Source organism: Vanellus vanellus, assembly GCF_965231255.1.
Source record: "Vanellus vanellus genome assembly, chromosome: 2".
In the NCBI taxonomy this organism is placed as follows: Eukaryota; Metazoa; Chordata; class Aves; order Charadriiformes; family Charadriidae; genus Vanellus; species Vanellus vanellus.
The window spans coordinates 119,252,090-119,277,213 of record NC_138906.1 but is presented as its reverse complement, the minus strand read 5'-3'; the positions used below and the strand labels follow the sequence as shown (position 1 = coordinate 119,277,213).

General features: G+C 40.1%; 1 protein-coding gene across 7 annotated transcripts in view; it reads left to right on the top strand.

The window, feature by feature from the left end:
• Window positions 1-25,124, top strand: part of OSBPL1A (oxysterol binding protein like 1A) — a gene marked incomplete at its 5' end in the record, with an annotated part of 81,597 nt that overhangs the window by 10,341 nt on the left and 46,132 nt on the right. For 5 of the 7 annotated variants that reach the window (XM_082480113.1, XM_082480115.1, XM_082480114.1 and 2 more), the window contains 13 exons: window positions 400-485; window positions 2,458-2,532; window positions 3,632-3,743; window positions 4,895-4,980; window positions 8,575-8,719; window positions 9,458-9,525; window positions 9,606-9,650; window positions 10,640-10,713; window positions 10,795-10,858; window positions 11,833-11,934; window positions 13,349-13,474; window positions 14,650-14,731; window positions 19,034-19,140. In XM_082480113.1, coding sequence (XP_082336239.1) covers window positions 400-485; window positions 2,458-2,532; window positions 3,632-3,743; window positions 4,895-4,980; window positions 8,575-8,719; window positions 9,458-9,525; window positions 9,606-9,650; window positions 10,640-10,713; window positions 10,795-10,858; window positions 11,833-11,934; window positions 13,349-13,474; window positions 14,650-14,731; window positions 19,034-19,140 — 1,172 coding nt within the window. Of the gene's footprint in view, window positions 1-399; window positions 486-2,457; window positions 2,533-3,631; window positions 3,744-4,894; window positions 4,981-8,574; window positions 8,720-9,457; window positions 9,526-9,605; window positions 9,651-10,639; window positions 10,714-10,794; window positions 10,859-11,832; window positions 11,935-13,348; window positions 13,475-14,649; window positions 14,732-19,033; window positions 19,141-25,124 lie in introns of those variants that run through there. The other 2 variants (XM_082480112.1, XM_082480117.1) reach the window with 2 other exon arrangements.

Below are 25,124 nucleotides of genomic sequence, written 5' to 3'. Positions count from 1 at the left end.
TGGAAAGACGGGTCGTCCTAACTCTCATTTGTGTGCAGGATATAAAATCAGATAAACCAAACTGTTTTTTGATAAACAAGAGAAATATGTACTTGCATGTGCTAAAAGTAACTGAAACTTCTTGCTATTATTGAAGGACAAGGTATTACATGAAAACTGAAGTTTTAGTCACCATCAGACTACGTGACTTTCTCCTGAAGATTTTATAGGTTTGAATCTAATGTTCTCAGACTGCATCCCAATTCAGTAATTCAGATGATGTTAACAGTATTGATGCTTCCAGCTGCCTTGCTCCTCTGTTCCTGTGAAGAATGATCATCCATGCCAACCTCCAAGCACGTGACAAGATCTTTTTTGTACTGTGTGATCAAAACTTAGTTTACCTGTTTTGTCTTTTAGGCAGAAGTAAATCTAATATGGGCTGGACACCTCTTCACCTTGCATGCTACTTCGGACATGCTCTTGTGGTAGAGGATTTGCTGAAGGTATATTTCTATTTGCCTCTGTGTATATAAGGCAGAAAATTCTTTGTTATGCTAGAAGCAGTATTTATTCAGGTTTTTGTAATAGAAGAAAGGCGGCTTTGTGGAGAGGTCAATCCTACAATTTATCTGTGTGTAACAGAGGTAACTAAGCTGATTGTTGCTAAGGAATGAAATAGTTGTGGTATTAAGATCAGCCCAGTTCACAAGGACCCAAAATAGTGGCACTGGAAGTTTATACAGTAGTATACAGCTGTTACTCTGAACAGTGTTTACTGTTCTCAGTACTTGGCTAACTTTCTCATGAGGTATGTGTGTTTGTCTATGTAACCATCTGAATATGGGAATGAAAAATGTATAGTATATAGGTATGCACTTGTGAAAGCTTCAGCCCTTTTCAAGCTCCCTGGATATCTGTGTATAGTAAGCCAGCATCTGATACTAGCAATGCAAATGTTTCAAGGGCCTGATCTAGCTTACTATAGCGTATAAAGTATATTATTTAGGCAATTTCACATACTGAGTTGCAGGAAAGGCTAAAGTGTTTCAAATGCAAAAAAATCTGTTAGCTAATTGGATGTTGTGCATAGAAGTATGTCCAGAATTCTGTGCAAAGTAACATGTTTGTGTTTCTTTCCAGGCACAGGCTAATGTAGTTTGACTCATTATTTCAAAAATGTTAGAAAGAAATAATGAACTTTGGCTACAGAGATTTATAATTTCAAACCTGACCTATATTTATCGTCATAGCCACATCTGCACTGCATTTGCAGTTGTTTCTGACAGGGTTTTCTTTTTTACCCTCAGCTGTTAGGGTAGCTTCAACCAACCCTAACTGTATTATACCGTATTCCTGTTTGAAAAGTTTTGCTGTAGGTGGCAGGAACATGCTAAACAGGCTCAAATACAAATGCAGCTAATCTGAGCTTGAATTTCATTCAGAGTAAAGGCTGGCAGCCATAATCGTGACTAAAGCAGGAAATAAAGCTGAGATTTCTTTGAGAAATTCTTCTCTAGCCTACACACCTGTTCAGGAGATAATGCTGCTCTGAATCCAAGAGGGCTACTTAAAACAAAAGTTTAAGTTTTGTCACTTAATGCATTTATCAACACTTCCAAAGTTGGAAGAGTGTGTATAACTTTGTGCTTTCTTCTCTGCTCATAGGGCTTTTGAAAGGGTATTGTTTAAAGAATGAGTGGAGTAATAAAGGAGGCTGTGCACCTCTGAAAGCTAGGCATCTATAGGTATCTCTGTGTACTTGTGCCATGATTTTATGTTCAAAGAGCGAGTGAATGAGATATTATCAGAAACAGAGCTATGGAACTAGAGTCAGTTTAACTTTAGGCAGGCAGCAGTGATCTGGTTAAATTATGTGATCTAAACATATGTGATAGTTATATATGTCCTGCCCTGTTTCTAACTTTTTGAGAGGTTAGGTAAAGTGGCGTAGAAGAAATGCGTAAGGAAAAGAAGGGTAGGATTTCTTGGTTTCCTGGAACAATGCCTGTGCAAGCAGTCTTCCTTTCAGAGAAAATGTGGAGAAAGTGTGTGACAAGAGGAAGGGAGATTTGAGATAAAGACTGTAGAAGAGAAAAGGGAGGAGAAGAAAGGTTAAATTTCAAATGGTACTGTCTTAATGCTGACATGGAATTTTTCAATTCCAAGTGAAAGAGCAGTGATAGATGCCTAGAGAGGATGCCACTTGTTAAGTCAGGAGCACCAGGAGGCTGGTGAGAAGTGAGAGAGATGCCTGGAAAAACGCAGGAGGCTTTTCCTTTTTGAAGCAGTTTATAGATCACTGGTTATGAATCTTATATATGTACTTTGTTTCCAGGATGGCTGTGTTACAATTCTGATCTGATTTGCCACGAGGCCTAAATTAGTGTCCTGTCCTCCCTCTTCCCCCAGTCAATGCAATAGCTATGTAGTTCTTGTTGGAAGGACATTCAGATGTCTTTTGGTCTTGCTGTTTAGGCTGGTGCAGATGTGAATGTGCTGAATGATATGGGGGACACTCCACTCCATCGTGCAGCTTTCACTGGTCGTAAGGTAAAGTACGTTTGCTTTTTTTAAGCCTCAATTACAGAATTATTAAGGAAATACTAGCAATAAGATCACTTCAAAAAGATGTTTTTACAGTGTCTAAAAATTACTTACTGTCTGTTTTGGTACAGTGTGTTCAAAAGATGTAGGCGTATTGCCCAGCTGGTATATCCAGAACAAAAGCATCGTACAAATATCTTCTCTTGAAGACAGGAGAAGACTGGTCCAGGGTTTTCCTTGGTATACTTTGTCATATTATTTTTTTTTTTTAGCTTTTTATTGGTGGAGATTTTGCTGGCAGACAGAAAGAAATAGTTGTTGTCTTCCACTGTAGTACTGTGCATCACTTGTGTAACTGATGCTCCTTCTGTTCTGCTCTTTCAGAGAAAATGCTGAAGTGTAGCACTATCTCTAGCTGCAGGTGCTAATTACCATGTGGAAACCAGTGTAAAATCTCCCATCTACTGCTGAAGTACAACAGATTAATTTGTTTGTGCCTGCTGTGCTTGACACAGTAAAAGGAATAGGGATTTTCTCCTAACTAACTGCATTTTTACATATAGAGAAACCACAATGTTTTAATCTTAGTGGCTTCTGGAGGAGAAAAACTATAAATTAGGACATGCTGGTCCATTTGGTATCTGGAAGTGCTGTTTCTTCATAGAAAACTAGAACTAAAGAGCTTTTTATAGGCCTGTAATGTAAAACTAGTTTGATTGCTACCCATATGCCAAACTAGTAGTACCTCTATGGATAACCTCTTGGCCCTTCTGGAGTGACTATAGTCTCTTACCAAAAGATCCACTTGTACTATTTTAATCTGTCAAACTCAGTATTCATACCAGGTACGTCAGCTTTTAAATAAGAGTGTTTAGGTTCAGCTAAAACTAATCTGTTAGCTCCTTTAGCCTGACTGACGTGAGAGAGAAGGTTGCAGTTAGTTGCACTCTTCAATCTCTCTAAAACATCCCTTCCTGTTTTTGTACGTCAGCAGTGGTGAGAAGCCGTTATCAAGCTCATCTTACAGGATGTCAATAGCTGGAAAGCCTGATTGTGGCCTTGCCATAAGAGATACATAAGCAGTGTTTTTCAAATTGTTTTCCAGGAGGTGGTGATGTTACTGTTGCAGCATAATGCTGATACTTCTATTGTTAATGGGAGTGGAGAGACAGCAAAAGAAGTTACTCATGATAAAGACATAAGGAATATGTTGGAAGGTAACTTTAATAGGTCACAGTCTGTTGTTTTGTTTTTTTTTTTTTCAACACTTGTACATTCTAAAAGCTGGTTTTTCTCTTGCAAGGTACAGGACCTCAATTGAATTTTCTCTTTAAATGTGGTCGTTAGAAAGAAAAAAGTTATAGTTTTTGATTCTTGTCTGCAGTACTGACAGTTGGGTGTTTGGGTTTTTTACAATATGACTGCAACTGACTTGGACAGTTAAGTATCAGGAATGCTAATAGCATTATTCATGTAACCGTTTCTGTTGGGTTTATCCTTGCTACAGCTCTGAATGGTACATGGCAGCCAAAGCCTTAGCTCACTGGAAAAGGAAAAACTCAAGTCAAGAAAAGTGATTTTGTGTCAACTAAATTATTAAAGGGCAAAATTCTGAATAGCTTGCAAAGGTGACCCAGTTTTTGAATCAAGTTTAGGACTTGCTATTGCCGTCTTGGATGTTATGTTAAAAGGAAAAAAAGTAAAAACCCTTCCCCTCATTTCCTCCATTGCCTCTGAGGTGTTGAAAGTGAGGGAAATGGTGTCCAAATACTTAGGCTCATTGCTTATAGCTTTGGAGAGTTCAAGAACCGTGTTGCTTCCTGGTGTTATTATGTGATACCCCTAAATACTGCTAAAGCTCTGTGTCCACTACCACAAGACTGTATATGTGCAAAGTCTCTCTTCTGATTCTATGTGCAAATGCACAGATAACAGTCCTTTTCACTGCTAATCTGCTGGATTGTTAGAGAATAATAAAATTCCTATAGGATGATAGGAAAAGTAGAAGAGAAACTGAAAAGAACACAGGGAAGATCTGAGGGGATGTTACATAGTTCCCCTGTTTTCCCTTTTACTAGGGAGTGGGGTTGGGTTGTAAGTGTTTAAAAACCAACCAAATAAAAAACAACACTGCCCAAACAGACATATGTGTATACACACACATCTTGTCAAATATTACATGGTTTTGAGCATATTTTTTTCTCTGACCCAGACTTTTTCTGAATAAATATTCTATTTATACCTGTCCCAAATATTACTGGAAAATTTTGTTTCTCTAGTCTTGTTTTGATATAGTTTCTTGAATGCTGTACTTTTATATGTACTTGATACTTTGAGACAGACCTTAAATTTGGGTTTCTTTAAATAGCAGTGGAAAGGACACAAGAAAGGAAACTGGAAGAAGAGCTCTTAGGAGCAGCAAGAGAGGGGGAAACAGGGAAACTGACTGCCTTGGTAAGAATTCAAGTGCCTGCAATGCTTCTTTGTCAAGTGGTTCAAGTCATAATGCTGATGTGGCAACATGTGACATTAGGCCTTGCATTTCAAAGTGCTGTGACTCCAGAACATTAGTCCTATGCACTGTGTTATGTTGGTAAGGTGTTGAACCCTCAAGGGTTTTGCAGCCTCCTTGTTGGAGGCTGCAAAACAATGGTGTTCAGCTTCTTCCATGTTATAGTTTTCTAAATACTATTCAGTTAGTTGTAAATAGGAGTGTAATGGTTCTAGATCAACTGACATAAGCTTGTTATGTTTTTGTGGATACCCTAATGTCACGGGTGCTTAGGTTTTCACCACAGTATGGCCTACTTTAAATCTTGAAAGTAAGCTTTTGTTGTTAGCATCTGTTGCAGCTGAAGTCTCTGTAGTTTTTAATGGGCAGTCATCTGTACAACACAATTTCATGCTGAGCAGGACTTGAAAACTGTGTAAGTGTGCATGTGCACGCTTGTAGTAGTTCAAGCTGAACAATACAATAGCGTGATAAGGCTATCGGAGAAGCAAATCGCAGAATAACTGAGACTGGAGGGTGCCTCTGGAGATGATCTAGTCCAACTCCTGTTTGCAGAGCAGAATCTACTAGAGCAGGTTGCCCAGGACCACATGCAGCTGGATTTTGAGGCAGGGTCTCAGTGCTTGAACTCGGGCTTTTGAGAGTCCTGAAGAGTTTCCTTGGAAGTAAGACATGCGGTGTGGAACATTTTCTACCTAGTTAGCAGCTTTAGTAATACTACTTAAGTCATCAAAGCAGTCTGAATACTTCTACTTACTTCTAATGGAAAATTCATAAATGTGAAATTTGTATATTGATAAATTTGACATTCTTGAATTTCCTGCCTAGAAGCCAGACAGAACACCTATTCAAAATTTGTTCTTGCCATTCTCTGATTTTATCTCCTCTACTCTGAAGAGCCCTTGTCTTTCTAACACGTCCTTGCATGGAAACTGTTTTTAAATAGCTGGTCATCCTTGTAATTCTTATTTGTACTTTTTGTACTGTCCTCTTTGAAATTGAGAGAGAACCAGAGATGTACACTGTACTTAAGATGTGGAAGAACAGTGCATTAATACACTGGCATGATTGTATTAACTGTAATAAATACACTGGCATAAGTTATCTGTTCTTGATTCTGGTAATTTGTAACATTTTTTGCATTTGATGTTGCATTCCTGCTGACCAAGCCTTAAACTGATGTGAAAAAAATTAGAAAAAAAGTGACTCCTCATAGAAAAATATAATTATAAGAACTGTGCTTTCTCTCATTTGGCATTTCACCATGCATGCACATGTACCTCTTCCTATTGTGAACATCTTCCTTTCTAAGTGATTTTTTTAAATATTTAGTATCATTGAACTCTGCATAGGTGAAGACAGCTATATTTTTTGACCCTGAGGCAGTTTTAAGTCAAGTCATAGCAGGTTTTTCTTGGAATCCTTTGGTGAATACTTGGACCTGTGACCATTGAGATCCAATTTTAAAACTCCTGCTAACTCTTAATGTCCAAAGAACTTTCTTCACTTACAGCTCTGATATAAACAACCTTGACTTTCCTACCCTTAAGTTAATACCTCTGTGGCGAATTTGTGTAGCTCTTCTGAACTGCCCTTTATCTTGAGAATTCCTTGTACTTTGCCTACTAATTTTCAGGCTTTTCTGCTCCCTACTGTATCTCTTTTCTAATTAGCAGACTATTATGCTCATGAAACTTTAGCTGCTTACATCTACTTTTATATGAGAGCTAACACACCAGAATTTGTTCTCTACTGCTCTGCTTTTGCAACAGAGTGCCAGTTACTTGAAATATACCCTTTTATTGTTAATTCTCCTTTATCTTGATTATTTTTATGAAAAAAAGACTGTATAGAGTATTGTAACACAATTGTCTGGAGGAGATAACTTAATGGTGTAATTTTTTTAAACCTTCTAATTGGACTTCAGACTATCTTTCTCCTCTTCATGCACGTGCTTTAACTTTGTAATTGCTCCTTCTATTGAAGTTTCTTGAAGTCAAATGGTAGTGGTGGCTTTTGAGCTTCTGTCAAGATTTCACTACATCACGGTGTGTTTTGCTACTAAAAGCTATACCTTCAGTAGCTGAATCTTAACCCAGGCTTTTTAGTCTATTTGAGGCAAAACCCATGTGTTCTTTCTGTGAGTTCTTAAAAACGTGCTGTACATTAACATAAGTGACTGGAGAGCTTTTTATCTCAATGAGTTGATGCATGAAACTATTCAAAATACTGCCTTACAATACAAGGTGTAAGCTGCTGAAAACACAGGCTTGTGGCTTAAAAGGTGTGGAGGTGGGAAGTCAGGAGAGGCAGATATAAGGCAGGTGTAAAACAGCTGGTCACAAAAAGCTAAAACCTAGGAATCTTCATGAACTCAAATATTTGACCTCAGTATTAATGAGGTTATACTCCAAAAGCTGTTTCTTTTGACTTGTGTTCTATTTTCAATTAAACTGTATGTAACAACTGTGGCAGTTTATTCTTTTGGACTATCTTTGAGGCACATTTAAGGTGGTTACTGTTGATGCTAACTTACATTGCTGCCATGGGAATTCTGTTATTATGGAGTAATTTCTGTAAGATGGCAAATGGCTCTGCAGAAGGCTTAAACTTTGTTTCTCTAAAATTGTTGTCCTGCACTTGTGGCTAGTCTCCTAAAACTGCTACATAGTAACTAAGCCTTTCTATTAAGGCAGTTCCGTTTGACTTGGAAGCTTAACTATGATGACTGATGTTACATAGAATGGTTTGGGTTGGAAGGAACCTTTAAAGATATCTAGGCCAACCCCCATGTACACATCCAACAACCACATACTTGAGTAGAAGTGTAGTGGTATTTTAGTGTGGTTAGCAGTGTCACGCTTAATGACCCTTGTCTTTGGGGTCAGTTTCTCAAAACATTTATATCATGTCCAAGTAAAACTCAGATTTAGTTTCTTTTCCTCAGTTACATAGCTGCTCTAATCTTAAGAATGCAGCAAAATTGTTTGTATAACAGACTGCTTATACTAGGAGCTCCAATGGCCTAGGATAGCACTGTCACTGACGCTGTCAGGCCTGCCACCCTTCTGTACAAAGTTCTTATGCTCTGAAACAGAGTGGCCACACAAACTTGTTGTGGATTTAGCACTGGCTTGTGCAACTTTCAGGCTGTGCCTGGGAGTCTTCTACGGAGCACAGTAGATTTTGGCAGTAGAATCAAACAAGGCCATTCTAGCAATATAAATGACTGAACTGCAGTGCTGGGGAACTCTCTCTGGCACTCTGCAATTGAGCAGGATAAATGTTTCCATGTTGTGCAGTAGAGGTGGAAGGAGTATAGCAAGCAAAAAACCCTAAAGAGTTCCTATTCTAGTTCAGCATCTTGTTTGATTGTTGTAGTCTTTGCACTTCTCATAACACTTGCTACATCCCCTCTTTGTTGCTAGATCTACACTGAAGCATCCTAGTTAGGAACAGCTAACTTCCAAAAGAATGAATGTGGCATCTGGAGAGGGAGGAAGACTGATAAGTAAGCAAAACTTTGTTTTTTCCAGTTGAACAAGCCCAAACCACCTGATATAAACTGTACAGATCAGATGGGGAACACACCATTGCATTGTGCAGCATACCGTGCCCATAAGCACTGTGCATTGAAACTTCTAAAAAATGGAGCAGATCCTAAAATAAAAAACAAAAATGGTGAGTACCAAATGGAAGTACATAAAATGTTAAGAGGAGACAGAAATTTAACAGCTTCTACAAGCTATGTTACTTACCAATCAATGTTCAGGAAAAATCTTACAGTGCTTTACAAGTTTTGTATCACTAATAAAGGAAGCCCAACACTGACTAGATTGCAAGAGACTTAAAAGCTGTAGCAAAATACTTATATATGCTTTTTTTTTCCCCAAACTTACCCATTTCTAGAAAATTACCTGCTGTCTGTCTTAACCATGAAATGTGCCTGGCTTCTGTTTTCTTGATGCTAAACACTGAACACATGTAACAAAAATGTGCTAAGATTGAAGATGTGGCCAAGACAAAGTGACTCTTCAGAAAGTGGCTTCTAATGAAAGCAAATCCAGGAAAACTTTACACAGATGTTATGCAAACTGTGTACTTGTAATCTGATTAAAGATGCCTCTGTGAATGTTCTGAACTGTTTTATATAGCTGAAGAGCTAAAACCAAATAAGTAAGAGCAAAGCCCTCTCTATAGCTAGTAGAACTCTGAAGGACAGTTCAGTGCACTGAAGTTCAGAGCCTTTTTAGTCTTCTGCCCCTGAGGAGCTCGTGTTCCCCAATTCCAAGTAAATGTGGATGCTTATGGGACCAAACTTTAATGGGTAAACACAGTGTCAGAGTGATTATTTTTAAGTGAAGTACATCTGGGTTTATTTACATCAAATTCTCATGCTGTGTCTTGGTTACTAAACAGATCAGACACCCCTCGATCTAGCCCAAGGTGCAGAAATGAAATTGATACTGGGAGGTAAAACTGGAAAGGTAGGAACTTTTGTATCCATTTAAAATGCCAAGGCTGTCTAGTTAAAGCGATTCCTACATGAGCTTTAATTTCTATGCAGGTTATCAACAAACCCCTGAGAAGATATGAAGGTCTCCTATGGAAGGTATGTCTTAATTCCTTTTCTAAAAGAGCGTATAAGATCTCAAAGTATGTCAGTATGTCCTTTCTGTACTTACGTGAGAGTTGATGAATGATGGAAGTTTTCAATCATACATTTATTAAATGACTTGACTTTAATCTAGGATATTGGATAAATCATAGATGAGCTGGCTGGGTAGAGCAGTTACTAGATTCATGTCACTCTGATCTTAACCTCAGTCCCTAAAATCTCTTCATTTCTTGATAATTTTTATTGCAAAGCTTCACTGTAGTAAGGTTTTGTTCCTTGTCTGTGTGTAAGACAAAATGTTTTGGGTATTTTTTCCTTTACTGAATAGATGTTTTAATATTTAATAATCTATGACTAACATTTTGCTACAAGTTCATCACCTTCTAGAAATTTAAAAACTTAGAGGGAAGATGTCAGTCAAATGGTTGTCTAAAGCTTGTTTTGCTCTGATACTCAAGCGAATCTTTTTTCCCCACGTTAAAAAAAGTTTTCTCAATCTTCTACATGAATGCTTAATTTTTATGTTCCTTAATTAAATCTTTAAAGTTTTCTTCAGTGTAAATGTTGCTATGTATTTTCTTACAATTGTAACGTAAAGAACTGGTTTTTTTAAACCAGAACTATGTACTAAAGCTTGTGAAAGGTAAAATGTTGTAGTTGGATATCTCAATGTGTTTTGTTTCTCATTTGATTTTATAAGGTAGAACTGTGTGGTGATCAACAACCCCTGTAATATTAAAAAAAATTGCAGCACTTTAATATTTCTGTTCTTACTGAATAGCAGGCTCAGAATTGTAAAGTATTCTCAGGTTGCTGTGATCACCAAGATATGTAAAACCTAAAATGTTTTCCTAATGACTGCCAGTTTTATGTAATGGCCTTCAAGCTATCAAACTTACTGGGAATAGTAACTCTCAGCTGTTAACCTCACCTGGCCTCTTCTGTTTTGTGTGTTGTTTTTTTTTTCTTAATTACTTTTTTAGAGCTCACGATTTTTTGGTTGGAAACTCTACTGGATAGTTCTAGAACATGGAGTCCTTTCCTGGTATCGGAGACAGTAAGTTCTGTGTTTAAATTTCTGAAAAGTGATTTAAATAATTCCCATCTTCACTTTATTAAATCTCTTTTTCTTTCAAAGAGCTGATGCAGTGAATAATGATCATCGTCAGGGATGCAAGCATCTAACACAAGCTGTCTGCACGGTAGGAAGTAAAATGACTTGTCACTACTGTTGTTTTTCACGTGATGGTGTTCCAAATCTAGACAATGAAAACTTCAGCTAGGTTGGTGAGCATGTCTTTATTATAAAAAAAAAAAAGTAAAAAGCTTGTGCTGTTGCAAGAAACATTTATTTTTGTCAAGCAAAATATTCTTATATATAAGTGGCCATAAAGCTCCTCTGCTTCTTTCCAGTCTTGAAGATTTAAACAAACATAAGGCTTCCTAAAAGCATGCCTCTTCAGTTGCGCAAAACAGCTGATTGGAGCATGTGATGCAGAACAGCAAAGCTGTAGTTCCTCCTGTAGCTGTCACTGGCTGTTTGTGACTGACTGTGTAACTTAAGTTCATTTCAGTTGGAGAACTGATCAGTTTTGAAGGTGACTTTTGGAAAACTTCCTTAAATTCCATTATGCTTGTGGTAATATCTCTTGGAAGGGATGAACAGAGGACAGAGGGAAAACAGACCCTGTGTCATTTATAATACACAGGAAGATGAAGTGTTTAAGGAAAATAAATTTAGGTTCATTTCAATACTTTTTATTCTATAAGCTGTCATGTTCTATAGATTGGCACCACATGTTCTATTTTAACTAGTTATATATTCTTACTATATGAAAAGTGACCCTTGCTCTTCTGTATCTATAAATCCCTTAATACTTGTGGTCTTGCACCATTGCTGAGATTTTGCCTGAATCAAGTGGTGACAACATATGCATATATAATATTTTTGACATAAAGAACCTCTATATTCTCATTCATGATGTAAAGTGCAAGGCAGCACACTTCGCAGAACTGTTCTGACCAAGCTTTTTGTAAACTATAGTTGTTTCACATCAAAACTGAGGCAAAAACTTCTGAGTTAACAGTAATAACTCTACCTTGCTTACTCTTAACAGTTTTGTGTTTTCTTACCAATTCATTATATTAATTTTGTCTTTTCTCCACATTCCTTCAGGTAAAATCTACTGACAGTTGCTTCTTTTCTGTCAGATGTTTTGATGACACTGTTCATCGTTTCAAGATTCCTAAAAATAGCCTTCCTTCTCAAACTAGAGAGGTAATGATTCTTTATCAAAGGCTTTAAAATGTAATAACTTCTGTAATAATTTGCATACCGCTTGCTATGGATGCAGTAGTAGTGGGTTCAGTAGCTTGATCATCCAGACCTGGTAACATATGTGCACATGTTGAATCTTTTAGCATGACTATAGACTAAATAGCAAAAAATGGACAGATAGTTGTTCTCTTCTTTAAAATTAGTGCCACCTTGTTTTCCAGCTCTGTGCCTGTATTATGGCTTCCTCTTTTTCTTTAACTTCTCCACATGGTAAACCTCTATTGCAACTTCCTTCTGTTGCACTTTCATTATCCTGAACAAAAGAATGTTTAATGTTAATTATACTCAGCCATTGTCTAAGATAACCTAATAAATTTCTTAAAAGGTGGGTCTGAAACAAGATAATAACTTTTTTTAGGGTTGTCTGTAGTGTAATTGCTGTTGTACTTCTATAGGTGTACTAACTAGAGTTGAAGAGGTGGAGCCGACTAGAGTACTGTGTCCAGTTCTGGGCTCCCCACTATGAGGGAGATGCGGACGTGTTGAAGAGAGCCCAACAAAGGGCCACTGAGATGATTAAAGGGACCAGAGCATCTCTAATACTAGGAAAGGCTGAGAGCTGGGACTGCTCCTCCTGGAGAAAGCTCCAGGGGATCTTGTCAATGTAAATAAATACCTGAAGGGAGGGTGCAGAGAAGATGGAGCCAGGCTCTTTTCACTGGTGCTGGGTGACACGACCAGTGGCAATGGGCACAAACTGAAACACAGGAGGTTCCCTCTGAATATAAGAAAAAATGCGAGGGTGACTGAGCACTGGCAGAGGTTGTCCAGAGAGGTTGTGGCATCTCTGGCTTTGGAGATATTCTGTAGCTGTCTTGATATGGTCCTGGGCAACTGTCTCTAGGTAGTCCTGTTTGAGCAGGGAAGTTAGACTAGAGGACCTCCAGAGATCCCTTCCAACCTGATTCTGTGAATAGGAAAACAATCTACCTGTTAATTAAAATAGTGCTTGAGGTTTTGTACACAGTTAGTCATGCATAAGAAGGCAAAATTTGTTACAGGGACCTTGCTGCCTGAACCCATAGATGCAAAATACATTTCCTTCAGTCTCTTCAGTCTTGTCTTAATTGATATGACTTTTTTATGTGACCTTGGATAGACTGAGGTGTGGGTGGCATTTGTCCTTAAAGTTTGATCAGTTAAGTCCTAGACAGCATTCTGACCACAGAGTATCTCATCTTGAATACGTTATGATTTTAACAATCAATTCTTCTGCTCATTATGGTGTCTAATTTTATTAATGAGTATCTTATCCATATCAATAGAAAACTTAAATTTGTTCTTTTGCATGTATGCTGTTGCCTTCTGGGGAGGACCTTTGAAATGTGTATTAACTCTGTTTTTTTCCATTCAGAGTTGGCTGGAAGCAATAGAAGACCACTCTGCATATAGCACTCATTACTGCACACAGGAACAGTTGAGTAGTGATGATGAGGAAGATGATACAGTATCTGTTACAGACCTACAGGATACTCTAAAAGTATGTATTGAGTACTGATGTGGCTCATGCATCTAGGCAGTTGCACGTTAGTACTGTTTTGTATTGAAATACTTTAGTGTACTTTTGGCTAAAAGTAAAGATTCTTTGTTTCCGTGGTTGCATAAATGCTACTTGTATTTGCACTGCTTACTTTCATGTATTCCTGCTTAGACTGTATGCATAAAACGCCATGTTTATCATAGCTATGGGGTTCTGTTTTTCAGTTTTACCAGCACTACTGCAAGGTAGAAAGTTGCTTGAGACTTTCAGCCAGGAGAGGGAGCCTTGTGTACTGTACTTGGTGACACCAAGACTGGAGGGTAACAAAGCTAACCTTCAGCGTGCTCTGCCTCCCTAAAAGAGGCAATGAAATGGCTTAGAATTGACCCTTTAACACCTCAGGTCACATTAGATGTGTTGTACAGTGGTTGTTCAGACCTGCAATGGAAATTAGTCTTCCTTTATAATTCTGGTATTCAGCCTGTGATTCTTGCCTTTTGCCATACATATACTTCAAAAACCTTTTACTTTAAGGTAAAGCTGACACTGCAACACAAATCTTCATGTGACTGAACTCAAAGTGGCTTGTACCGTACCTTTCAGAACAAGAACTCAAAGTAGCTCATGGCAGAAAGGAGATGGGAGGATAACTGGTGCTGGCAGTTCCCAGCAGCCTACGGAATAAATGGTATTATCTAATACATAACTGTCTCCAAGTTCAAATGCACACTTGGAGTATGATCTTGGGGTGGGTTCCTGCATGTTGCTGTACTTGCCATACATCAGTTAACCTATGTGCTTTCTTATTTTGGCCTTAGGCTTGTCAAAGAACAAGCAATCACTCTTTTGGTGTTTTCAAACTTTTTAATAAAAAGGGGGGGGAAATTGCAAAAGCACTACATACAACATAGCTTTAGGGGTTTAGTTTGCAATGCTAATTTAAACAAAAACCGGTCAGCCATATCATGTGCATAAATCTTTTCTGTTTGCTTGTGTGTCTTTGAAGCTACTTGAAGTAATTTCTCTTGGTTTTAATGTATTAGTCTCTGTCACTGGGAATCTTCGTTAAAATTTAATGCTTTGTAAATTAAAAAAATTTCAGTGTAGTTAAGAGAATAAACACACACCCCTTAGAACAAGGCGCTTCTGAACTAGCTATCCTTGCTGTCTTTCAGAAAGCACAAGCATGCCAACAAAGACTCAGTAAAGAGATTTCAGACTTTGTTGCAATGGTTAAATCTTCGGATGCTACAAAAGGTAAAACTTATTTTTCTGAAATGCAGTTTGTTACCAGGCAACTAATTTTTTCTTTTAAGCAGCACAGGCTTTAATTTCACTGAAATTAAATTTTCAGGAGCTTGAAAATATAGGACTGTTTTCCTCGTTGAAAAAGATCCAAATAAAGTAACATTATAATAATTGCTAAGAACTAAGATTTCAGATTTGGAGAAACAGCTAAGAAGTATGTTGATTGAAAGGAATTTTATTGGTGGCTGTAAATGTAGTGAAACGGTTTTTAGATATAGTACTTACTGAGTAGAATCATAGGAATATAATGTAAGGGTTCACTTCCAAGGTTTTAAAAATCTGTAGTTAGTAGCTTACTGCAGAGCATAAGTGACACCTGACAGGTACAGAGAACTAGCTGTAGCTTTCCCCTTAAAAAACTTGTCTTGTAGTGACCAGCAACACAATGAAAGATGAGGCATGATAAACAGGATGTGAAGTGAAATCACAAAACTGTACAGTGCACTGGAGGCATGGTGTGATGGAATATATTCCACCAACTTCTGCCACGAGTTTTATGCCATATTTGAACTTGTCAGGCTTCATTTTAAATAATAACACTTAAATTAACATGTACCTGGATTTTTGCAGCATGACTGCAAAAAAATAGAACTGGCATCAAGCTGTTGGAGATTAGAACTTGTTTCATTTAATGCCTTAAACACATACAGAAGTTGCTCGTGTATTAAACACACAAAGGAGTTCTTACAGAACATTTAACTGTTGTTACTTTGAGCCTGAGTCCTAGTTACATATTGTGACTAAAACTGATGAAGCTCAAACTAGAGAACAAGTTTTTTATCTGTATACATCCCTATTTTGTAATAGAATAGCAGTTTTGGGAGGAAAAAAGTTCTTGCATTCCTGTGCTTTCCAAAAAGGAGCGTAAAATACAGCTTTTCCTCCATATGCTACTGGGGTAAGTTACTGTGTGATCATTATCCTAACTTACACTAACTACGCTTTTATTGAATTTTTATTTCACAAAGAAAAGTAAGGTTTCATAACATATGAGTGTTTTATAGGGAACCCTCTGTAATTAATACAATAAAACTGAATTCCTCACAAAAATCAGTTTGAAAATTAGTATGAGGTGAATAAATTCCCTTTGGTAAATGTAGGGGCAGTTTCTCTGACCCTATACTGCTGACGTGAAGAATCAGTGAGGACATTCACGTTTTTTAAAAAAAAAAAAAAATAAAATACACAACTTGAGTAACCAAAACCCCCAGTAAAGCAAAAACAGACTCTTCTTCCTAGAACTGCTAGTTTTGGCCAAAAGCAGTAGTAAGTTCCTATTTTCTTCCCAATAAATGTTTGTAACGTGATGGGTCAGTGAACTGTTTCCAGGTTCACATCTAACCTCTATAAATCTCAACAGAGAAAACTGGAGCTCTCTCAGTTCTCACCTTGGTTTGATGTGGTATCTTTAAAGTATTCAAGTCCTCTGGCTCCAGAATGCAAATTTGAGTTAAAAGTCCTTCCATGTGGAACTTCTCCTAAAAGCTTTTGAGTAGCATAAAAATGGCTATCTTGGGACCTGATATTTAAAATTCTCTCCCTAACTGTCTCAATATGCTATTCTAAATCCAGGTATCTTTGAGATTTATGCATATTATTTATTACAAATAAAGACGTTTCCTGCTCTTGCACTCAGTGCGCTGCCCCTCCTTCTAGAGGCACTTGCTGTTCTTGATAGCTGCTGTAAGTAGAGACTCCTAATTTCAGTCAGTAGTGAGCTTTGGTATCAGAGACAACAGTTAGTGTGTAGATATGTACTGTATCTTGTCCTGCACAAGCAGTGTAAGTTGCAAAACTAATTCAAGAACTGTCACTGCCAGACCTCTTAATCTTTGTTGGTGTGAAGAAGCACCTGTGTTACTAAATGGTGTTAACTGATCCTGAAGCCTGGCCACTTAAATGAACACTTTAATTGCAACAAGTATGCTTCCCGAGAGAATGGTTTGCTTGACTTCTGAGGGATTGTTGCATGTGACAAAACTTCAAAGATTATCTAAAATATTAAGTATTTTCTACCAGCTGATTGGGTTGTTGTGATTTCCTGCTGGTTTTAGACATGTAGCCCCTTCTATAAATGGTCATAGAAGTCAGGATGTGAGGTAGCATTGCTCTGCAAGCTGTACTACTTATTCAGGTGAGTCCATGAAAGTAACGCCTCCTTCACCTTTTATTATTATTCAGTGTCCTTGTAACTCCTTTTCATTTTTTTCAAACCTAAATCTCTAGCTTCACAGTGGTAAGCTTTTTCTCTTCTATATGATAGCATGGCAGAAGGCAAAAAAAACCCTACAGTTCTCACTTTAAATTCATAGAATGGTTTAGGTTGGAAGGAACCTTGGAGATCATCCAGTTCCAACCCCTCTGCCATGGGCAGGGGACACCTACTAAGACCAGGTTGCTCAAAGCCCCATCCAACCTGGCCTTAAACACCTCCAAGGATGGGGCATCCACAACTTCTCTGGGCAACCTGTTCTAGTGCCTCACCACCCTCAGAGCAAAAAATTTCTTCCTAATATCTAATCTAAATCTACCTTCTTCCCGTTTGAAGCTATTCCCCCTCATTCTGCCAGTACATTCCCTTGTAAAAAGTTCCTCTCCAGCTCTCCTGTAGGCCCCCTTTAGGTACTGAAAGGCCGCTATAAGGTCTCCCCAGAGCATTCTCTTCTCCAGGCTGAACAACCCCAACTCAGCCTCTCCTCATAGGAGAGGTGCTCTGGCTCTCTGATCATCTTTGTGGCCCTCCTGGACCTGCTCCAACAGGTCCATGTCTTTCCTGTGTTGGGGGCTCCAGAGCTGGATGCAGTACTCCAGGTGGGGTCTCACCAGAGCAGAGTAGAGGGGCAGAATCACCTCCCTGGACCTGCTGGCCATGCTTCTTTGGATGCAGCCCAGGATACTGTTGGCCTTCTAGGCTGCTATCGCACATTGCCAGCTCATCCTGAGCTTCTCATCAATCAGCACCCCCAAGTCCTCCTCCTCAGGGCTGCTCTTGATCCCTTCTCTGCCTGGGACCTTGTGTTTGGCCTTGTTGAACTTCATGAGGTTGGCATGGGTCCACCTCTCCAACCTGTCCAGGTCCCTCTGGATGGCATCCCTCCCTTCCAGTGTGTCTGCCTCAACACACAGCTTGGTATCATCGTCAAACTTGCTGAGGGTGCACTTGATCCCACTGTCCATGTCACCAACAAAGATGTTGAACAGCACAGGTCCCAGTACTGACCCCTGGGGAACACCACTCGTAACTGGTCTCCACTTGGACATTGAGCCGTTGACCACAACTCTTTGAGTGTGACCATCCAGCCAGTTCCTTATCCACCGAGTGGTCCATCTGTCAAATCCATGTCTCTCCAATTTAGAGACCAGGATATTGTGTGGGATAATGTCAAACACTTTGCACAAGTCCAGGTAGATGACATTAGTTGCTCTTCCCTTGTCCACTACTGCTGTAACCCCCTTGTAGAAGGCCACCAGATTTTTCAGGCATGACTTGCCCTTGGTGAAGCCACGCTGGCTGCTAGCAATCACCTCCTTATTTTCCATGTGCCTTAGAGTTTCCAGTAGGATCTGCCCCATGATCTTTCCAGGCACAGAGGTGAGACTGACTGGCCTGTAGTTCCCTGGGTCTTCCTTTTTTCCCTTTTTGAAAATAGGGGTTATGTTTCCCCGTTTCCAGTTGGCAGGAAGCTCACCAGACTGCCATCACTTTGCAAATATGATGGATAGTGGCTTAGCAACTTCCCTCAGGACCTGTGGATGTATCTCATCAGGTCCCAGGGACTTGTGCGCCTTCAGGTTCCTCAGGTGGTCTTGTACTTGATCTTCATCTACAGTGAGTGGGTCTTCATTTTCCCAGTCCTAATTTATATTAAACCAGTGCAGTATCCTTTGTATTTGAATTCTGTAACCTGGCAACTTTGAGGCTTTTAAATCTAGAAAGTGGTTAAAAGGAGATTGGTGATAGTCACTTTGGTGCCTTGCTTACATGCCTCTGCTTTCTAAGCCATGCTGAAAGAGAAATTCAGTCTATTCATACACTGCTTATACCAGTACTAGGCAAAGGATATAAAAGAAAAAACTTATGTTTCTTCAGTGCTACTTTTGCTTACCCTTTCCTCACACAGATCTCAACAGTGCACCAGCCTTCCTGTAGAATGTGAATATTATGTCTGTATTACTTGGAGGCAAAAAACAATTAAAAGAATCCTGTAGTTTACAATGTCCCCTAAGGCTACTAATCTCTTGTGCTTTCAGGAATATCTTCTCCCCTCCTGCAAAAAGTTGATGTGGTCTCTGAAGTATCCCAGGAAACATGTGAGGCCCTGGCTGACTGCCTCAACCTATTCACAAAGCAAGAAGGGGTATGTATTGTGCTGCATGGATCTATAAAGGATCTGAATAGCTTAGTATATTTCACTAGTTTCCTGCTTACCTGTTGAAAAAATAAATACACCGGTAGAACTTCAGATTGTTGGTATGCTGTCCTTTTTCTGATGAAAACTCATGCTTCTAGAGAAAGAGTAGCTCAGTTCCCCTACGAAAGGACATTAGTATTTGAGTGTTCAGAAGAGTCCCAGATTTTGCTTACAAACTGCTGCTTGTAATGCTCGAACTGAATGCCTGAATTCAATAAAACAATTGCTTTGCTGATTTGAAGGTTAAAATACTGAGAAAACTAATCTTTTTTTTTTTTTTTTTTTGTACTGGCAAACTGAAGTGTTGAACAGTATTGCTTCTGAATTTGTTTTTCAGACCATGTGCTTAGTGGGTGTGCGAATGCTATCTATTGAACTTCTGGCTTTCCCAGTGACAAATATCTTGTATGGTGTTAAACATAATGCAAATGCTCCAATTTGGGAATATATGTCAAACTCATTAATTCCTGGTGTAGGAGATCTGGTATTTCTTTCCCCCCCTCTGGAAGATACCCTAGGACCATGGAATAAATGTGTCTTCCTGTATTGTGGTAACAGTAATCCCTCAGTTAAGCTCTTGTCATCGGTAAACCGTGTTTCAAAATGATGTTTGTGTTGGTGCTATTAGTCTTCCAGTTATTTAACAGTGAACTGCAAACACTGACTCCATTGTCTTGGTTTGGTTTAAGATTTTTTTTTCCATTCCTTTCGAAGCCTTTTTGTCTCCAGTCACAAGTCTTCTAGACTTACTTGAAGTCAGCTCTAGCAGAGTGGAACAAGCATTGTTTTTTTACATTGAGTTTTTCTTTAAGAAAATCTAATATTAAAGTTGCCAGTTCCATTTGTGGATGAGGGGGAAATTGATACAGCAGTGGGTGTATAGTGTTAGTATTCCTTAATTGTGTTGGCATCTCGCTTCAAGCCAGACTAAAATAGCTTTCCAGAGGGGAGTATGGCAAAACATATGGTGAAATTGTAATTTCACCTTACTTGAACTTGAGCAGTCTCAGTAGGTGTTACAGAGGCCTTATTTTAATCTGGAAGCACATAGATTTGGGCACAGAGGAATAGGCTGAGGTGTGAACTTGAATTTCCACCACAGCTAGTGAAATCAGTCGGTCATGACAGAGAGAGAAGATGTGATCCTGGAGAGTTTTGTGTCTTGGTATTTTTAAACTTCAAGCTATTGCAATTCCAGAAGATAACGCAGGCTTTTAAAGATGCCATAAGTTCATAAGGGAAGTTACAGCAGCAATCTCTTCCTAAGACTTGAACTTTTCCAAAAAATTATGTTCCTCGAGCATTACTGTTCTTAAACCCACAGCATTTGGTTTTGCTGTCTTTTTATAAGGCAGGGCCCTGTTCTTTGCCATTCAGTGTTGATTTCTAGATTGTAGTTCTGTTGGCATTGCAAAAGCAATATATTGGGTTCTGCATTAGCAAGTGATAGGACCCCAATTAAATGCTTTAATATTCCTTCCAAGTATATTGAACAGTAAAGCATAACTCTAAAGTATCAAACTCTAATATAAAAACACTTGTGTAAAATACTCTTTAAAAAAAATAATCTTTTAGTGTGTGTTTCTCTTCCAATGGTGATCTCAATAATGAAGTTAAGGCTTAGGTGTTGTGAATGTGTGGGAACAACTGCCATGAATGCTCTGCTCTGGCAATAACTGGCTGCCGTTAACTTAAAACTGCCAAACTACCTTCAGGAAGGGTAACTCTACAACTGTTCTAGGAGCTTCTTTCCTGCCTGTCCTGTTGTTGCCAGGCCTCTTTTTGTTGTCAACTACACTGACTGCAGTTTGTCTTACTGACAGTCCTTGGTAGGACTCCTTCCTATAATAGGAATTAATTGCTCCATGGTACCTTTCCGCTGTATTGTGTGTCCCATGAAACCAGGTTCTCCCTAGAACGAACGTTTTCTCAAGCTTGGTACCTTTTTATCTTGCCTCTTTAAGAAGAATTCTTTGCCCTCTAACTTAAATTGTCAGCATACCAGAAGTCACGGCTTGACTAATGAGGAGAGGCTGCTAACTTAAATAAGGATCACTGCAGTGATCGCACTTTTTGCCTCTTAGGCAATACTAAACAAAAAATCTTCTCTATCTCTGTGCTGTGCAAATTGTAGCGTAATTGTGCAGTATGCAAATGAAGCTTCTAATACGGCACTGGGGGGGGGTAGGGGGGGAGAAGAACTAAAGGTTCCTCTCTTCCACTCCCGTTAGAAGTGGCGCAGGAGCGTGATACCCAAACGCTCCATCTGTCCGCCGCTTCTCTCTCTCTCCCCTGCTGCCGCCGTGCCGGGCTCGGCGTGCGTGGTGGTGGTGGCGGCGGCGACGCTGCCGAGCGGCTGCGGCAGAGGGCGGCCGGGCTCCTCGCCCGGCGGGCGGCCGCTGCTGCGGCGGGGAGGCGCGGCGCGGAGGCTCCGGGAGGAAGGGACCCCCGTGCGGGCTCCGAGAGGGAGGGAGCTCCGCAGCACCGCTGCCGCCCTGCCACCCTTGCCGGTTGTGGGCGTGACCTCACCGCTCCGCTGTGACGCCATAGAGGGGTGCGGTGGGGGACGCTTCCAAAAATAACCCACTGCGGCGGGGCTCCGTGCGGGGCGGGCGCCGGGACACGCGTACCTGGCGGGGCCGCCCCGCCCCGCGCCCGCCTGGGGAGCGACGGGGGGCGGGGGAGAGAGCGTTCGGCCCGTCAGGCCATTTTTAGGCGGGCCGGGATCCGGCTGCCGCCCCCGGTGTTTCGGGTTGGTTTCCTCCGCCCCTCTTTGCGTGTCGTTCTCCTCCACCCCCCCACCCCCCCCCCCAGCGGCCGGCGGGAGCCGGCGGTGCGCGGGGCGGGCGCCGCTCCCCCGCCCCTGCCTCGCCCCGGGCCCGCGGCGCGCTGCGGGGTGAAGGCACCGGACCGGACGGGCGCCGGCGGCAGCGGCTGCTGCTGCGACCCCGGGGCGAGGGATCGGAGCGGCTGCCTGCCCGAAAGCGTGTTCCGCGGTACGTCGTGTGCGCAGCTATGGGTTGGGTTTGGGGGGTTATTTAATTTATTTTTTTTCTTCTTGACATTGGGATGAACCAGTCTATGTCAAGAGGAGAAGGTAGAGATGAGCGCAGATACTTTTTTTTTGTTTTTTTTTTTTTCTTCCTGAACAATTAAAAGGTGTGAGGGAAAGACGAAGATAATTTGGTTGGTTTGAGCTGAGTGTTTATTTGAGGCGCTTGTGGCGGAGCTGGTGCAACTTGAAACGTTTTCTGCAGTGACTTTGGCACAAGGTTAGTAAGTATTGTTGGAAAGCAGCGCTTCCCTTGGGCTGTTTCTGGCAGGTATTGGAACCTGCATTCCAAAAGCAGTTTGATTCTGCTGTTTTCATATTCCAAGGTATTTTTATATAGTTGTAGGAGAAGTGTAACTTAAGGTTCTTTGCATGCTATTATCTCTGCTGGATTTTCTGGGTGAGTTTAAAATTTATCTCCAATACTTGAGCTGCATGCACTGAAGCTGTATGAAACTGATAGGAAAGGTATTCTTGTAAAGAAATCAGCTTAATTTTTTTTTTTAGCTTGCTTCTTCATTAACCAGTGCTAGATAAAGTGTGCTGATGAGTATCTTGACTCTCCGAAGTTTCACTTTTACCATCAAAGGTTATATTTAACAGGAAATGAAGAGCTCATATTGCATGAGTTTAGAACAAATAGTAGTAATCTGTGGCTTCACTCTTCTTCCTTTGCTTGTAGGTGGTGTTATTCTTTCTAGGTTTTTGGGAGGTTGATTGTTTGGGGTTTTTTTGGCATTTTGCCTTTTTTTTGGTAAAGGAGATTTGTTTACAAGCTTGGCTGATGAGATAAAGGATTCAGAAAAGGTTTCTTCATTTCTTGGTTTAAATGAGTTGTATACTCAACTAAGTAGAATTTGTCATAACAAATTAAGGTTGTAATTTTTACAGAAGCTTTAAGGTCAAAATACTGTGGGTCATAGTCCTTGGATTTAGTTACCTTTACCATGGTGTAACTTGCTATCTCTTGTATGTATAACTGACGTACTGTAAATAAAAAATGTGCACACAGTTCAACTAGCAAATATTAATTTCTAGAAGTTCAGTGTATTGCCTTAGTTTATTTCGTATTTCTTGGGAACATAATTGAATGTCTATGGGTTAGATGTATACTGTGTGTGTTCTTGTGAATGAATGCATGCTCTTTGGGATACAGATAGTTGTCCTTAATACGTCTGGTTTGTGGTCTGGGTCTACTACTTTAGTGGATTGCAAATGAAGAAGGTGCCTGCGAGCTGTGTCCAAATGACTCCTTAATGAGACTTTTTATTATCTGTTTTCTTGTGGGGGTGGAGCTGAGGAGAGCAGTGATGACACTCTGCAATCAAGGGAGAACTATTGATATGGGCACCCTGAGCAAATCTGACTAGAAAAGTCCTGGAGTCTATCAGCAGTCCTTTTCTGCCACCTGGCAATATAGTCAGCTGCGTTAATCTGTCAGGTATTGGGAACCTTTGGAGAGGGAGAGATGAAGGAGGGGTGAGGGACTCAGCTAATATCAGGGAAGCTAGGAAAGAGGTTAGTTTCATGATTTGTGTGTTCAGGCTGAGGAGGGGATTGTGTCTTGGCTGGCTGTTGTACTAAACCTGGAACCATAAAGTCTTTAGCCCCTCAAGTCATGAAACCAGTGCCTGTGTTTCTCTGTTCTTTTCTCCTTGTGCTTAGAAAAAGGTGACTGATTTTTATTTTTTTTTTAATCAATGGCGCACAACAGAGCAATTCTGTTGTCTGTTCTATTCTGTGACTCTTGCTGAAAGTAGTGGAAGTCAAGGCAAGTCCTCAGTGAGGGCCTGTAGGCAATGCCCCAAACCACTGAAATGCTGTTCAGCTTGTAAACTTGGGGAAAGGAGAGCAGTTTTCAGGCAGTTGATAATTGCACTGGGTACAGCAAGAGGTATCTGGTGTTGAGAGAATTGAGGTGTGTCTGTATCAAGAAAACCTTTATTGGCTGTATGAGTCTCTGATGTGACCCTATTTTCTTCCCCTCTCCTCCTAATGTGTAGAAATGTACTAGAAATACCTAGTTCCGCTTGAATCTTGTTTGAAAGTAACAAGCTAATTGGAAGGTTCTCTATATTCAAACAGGTCTCCAGGTAAAGATGGATTAATCCCTCCCCCCCCTCCATGCGGGAGAGTATGGGATGTAACATGTTGTGGAATGATGTACAGGCATGGCATATAAGAGAACAAAGCTACCGCCAGGAAAGTCATTTGTCAGGTTGTTTCTCCTGCTGGAACATCAGTAGTTCTAGTCGATGATTCTTGCTATACTAATTTTTGGGTGCTGAACACACATATGTCTTTAACCTGTGCTAAAGCTCTAAAGAAGAGATATTCAAATCAGAGGAACTTGATAGTGGAAAGTCTGCGGATAGCATAGTGTTCTTCCTCTGGAAGCACTTTCTTTCTGCCCCTGTACTGCAGCCTTGCTGTTAGAAAGTGAACTACAGATCTGCAAAGACAGCGTCCTTATCAGTATTGTGTAAAGGAGTTTAGTGAGTCCAAAGTATCTAGGAGATAGGGGAGTTAAAGAACATAACTCTTTTTCAGAGACTTTCCTAGAGCAGCCAAGACTGAATAGGTCACCAGAGTGGGCAGAGAGCTAAGCAGTAGCCCAGACGGAAGCTTGTTAAAATAATAAATAATGGGACTCTATTCAGGGAAAAGATAAGTAAATATTACTGCTTTTCTATTATAAAAGAGTATTACGTGTGTTGACAGAATGCTTACATTTTGAAGCAGTTGATAAGATCCTTGGTCGAGTGGTGTATACAAAAGGCTTCTGGTTGGCAGATGGTCCTGGCTGACAGAAAGATGCCTGGATGTTATAGGGCAAAAGATGAATGCTACTGGCCTTTGTAGTACAACAGGGCCCCAA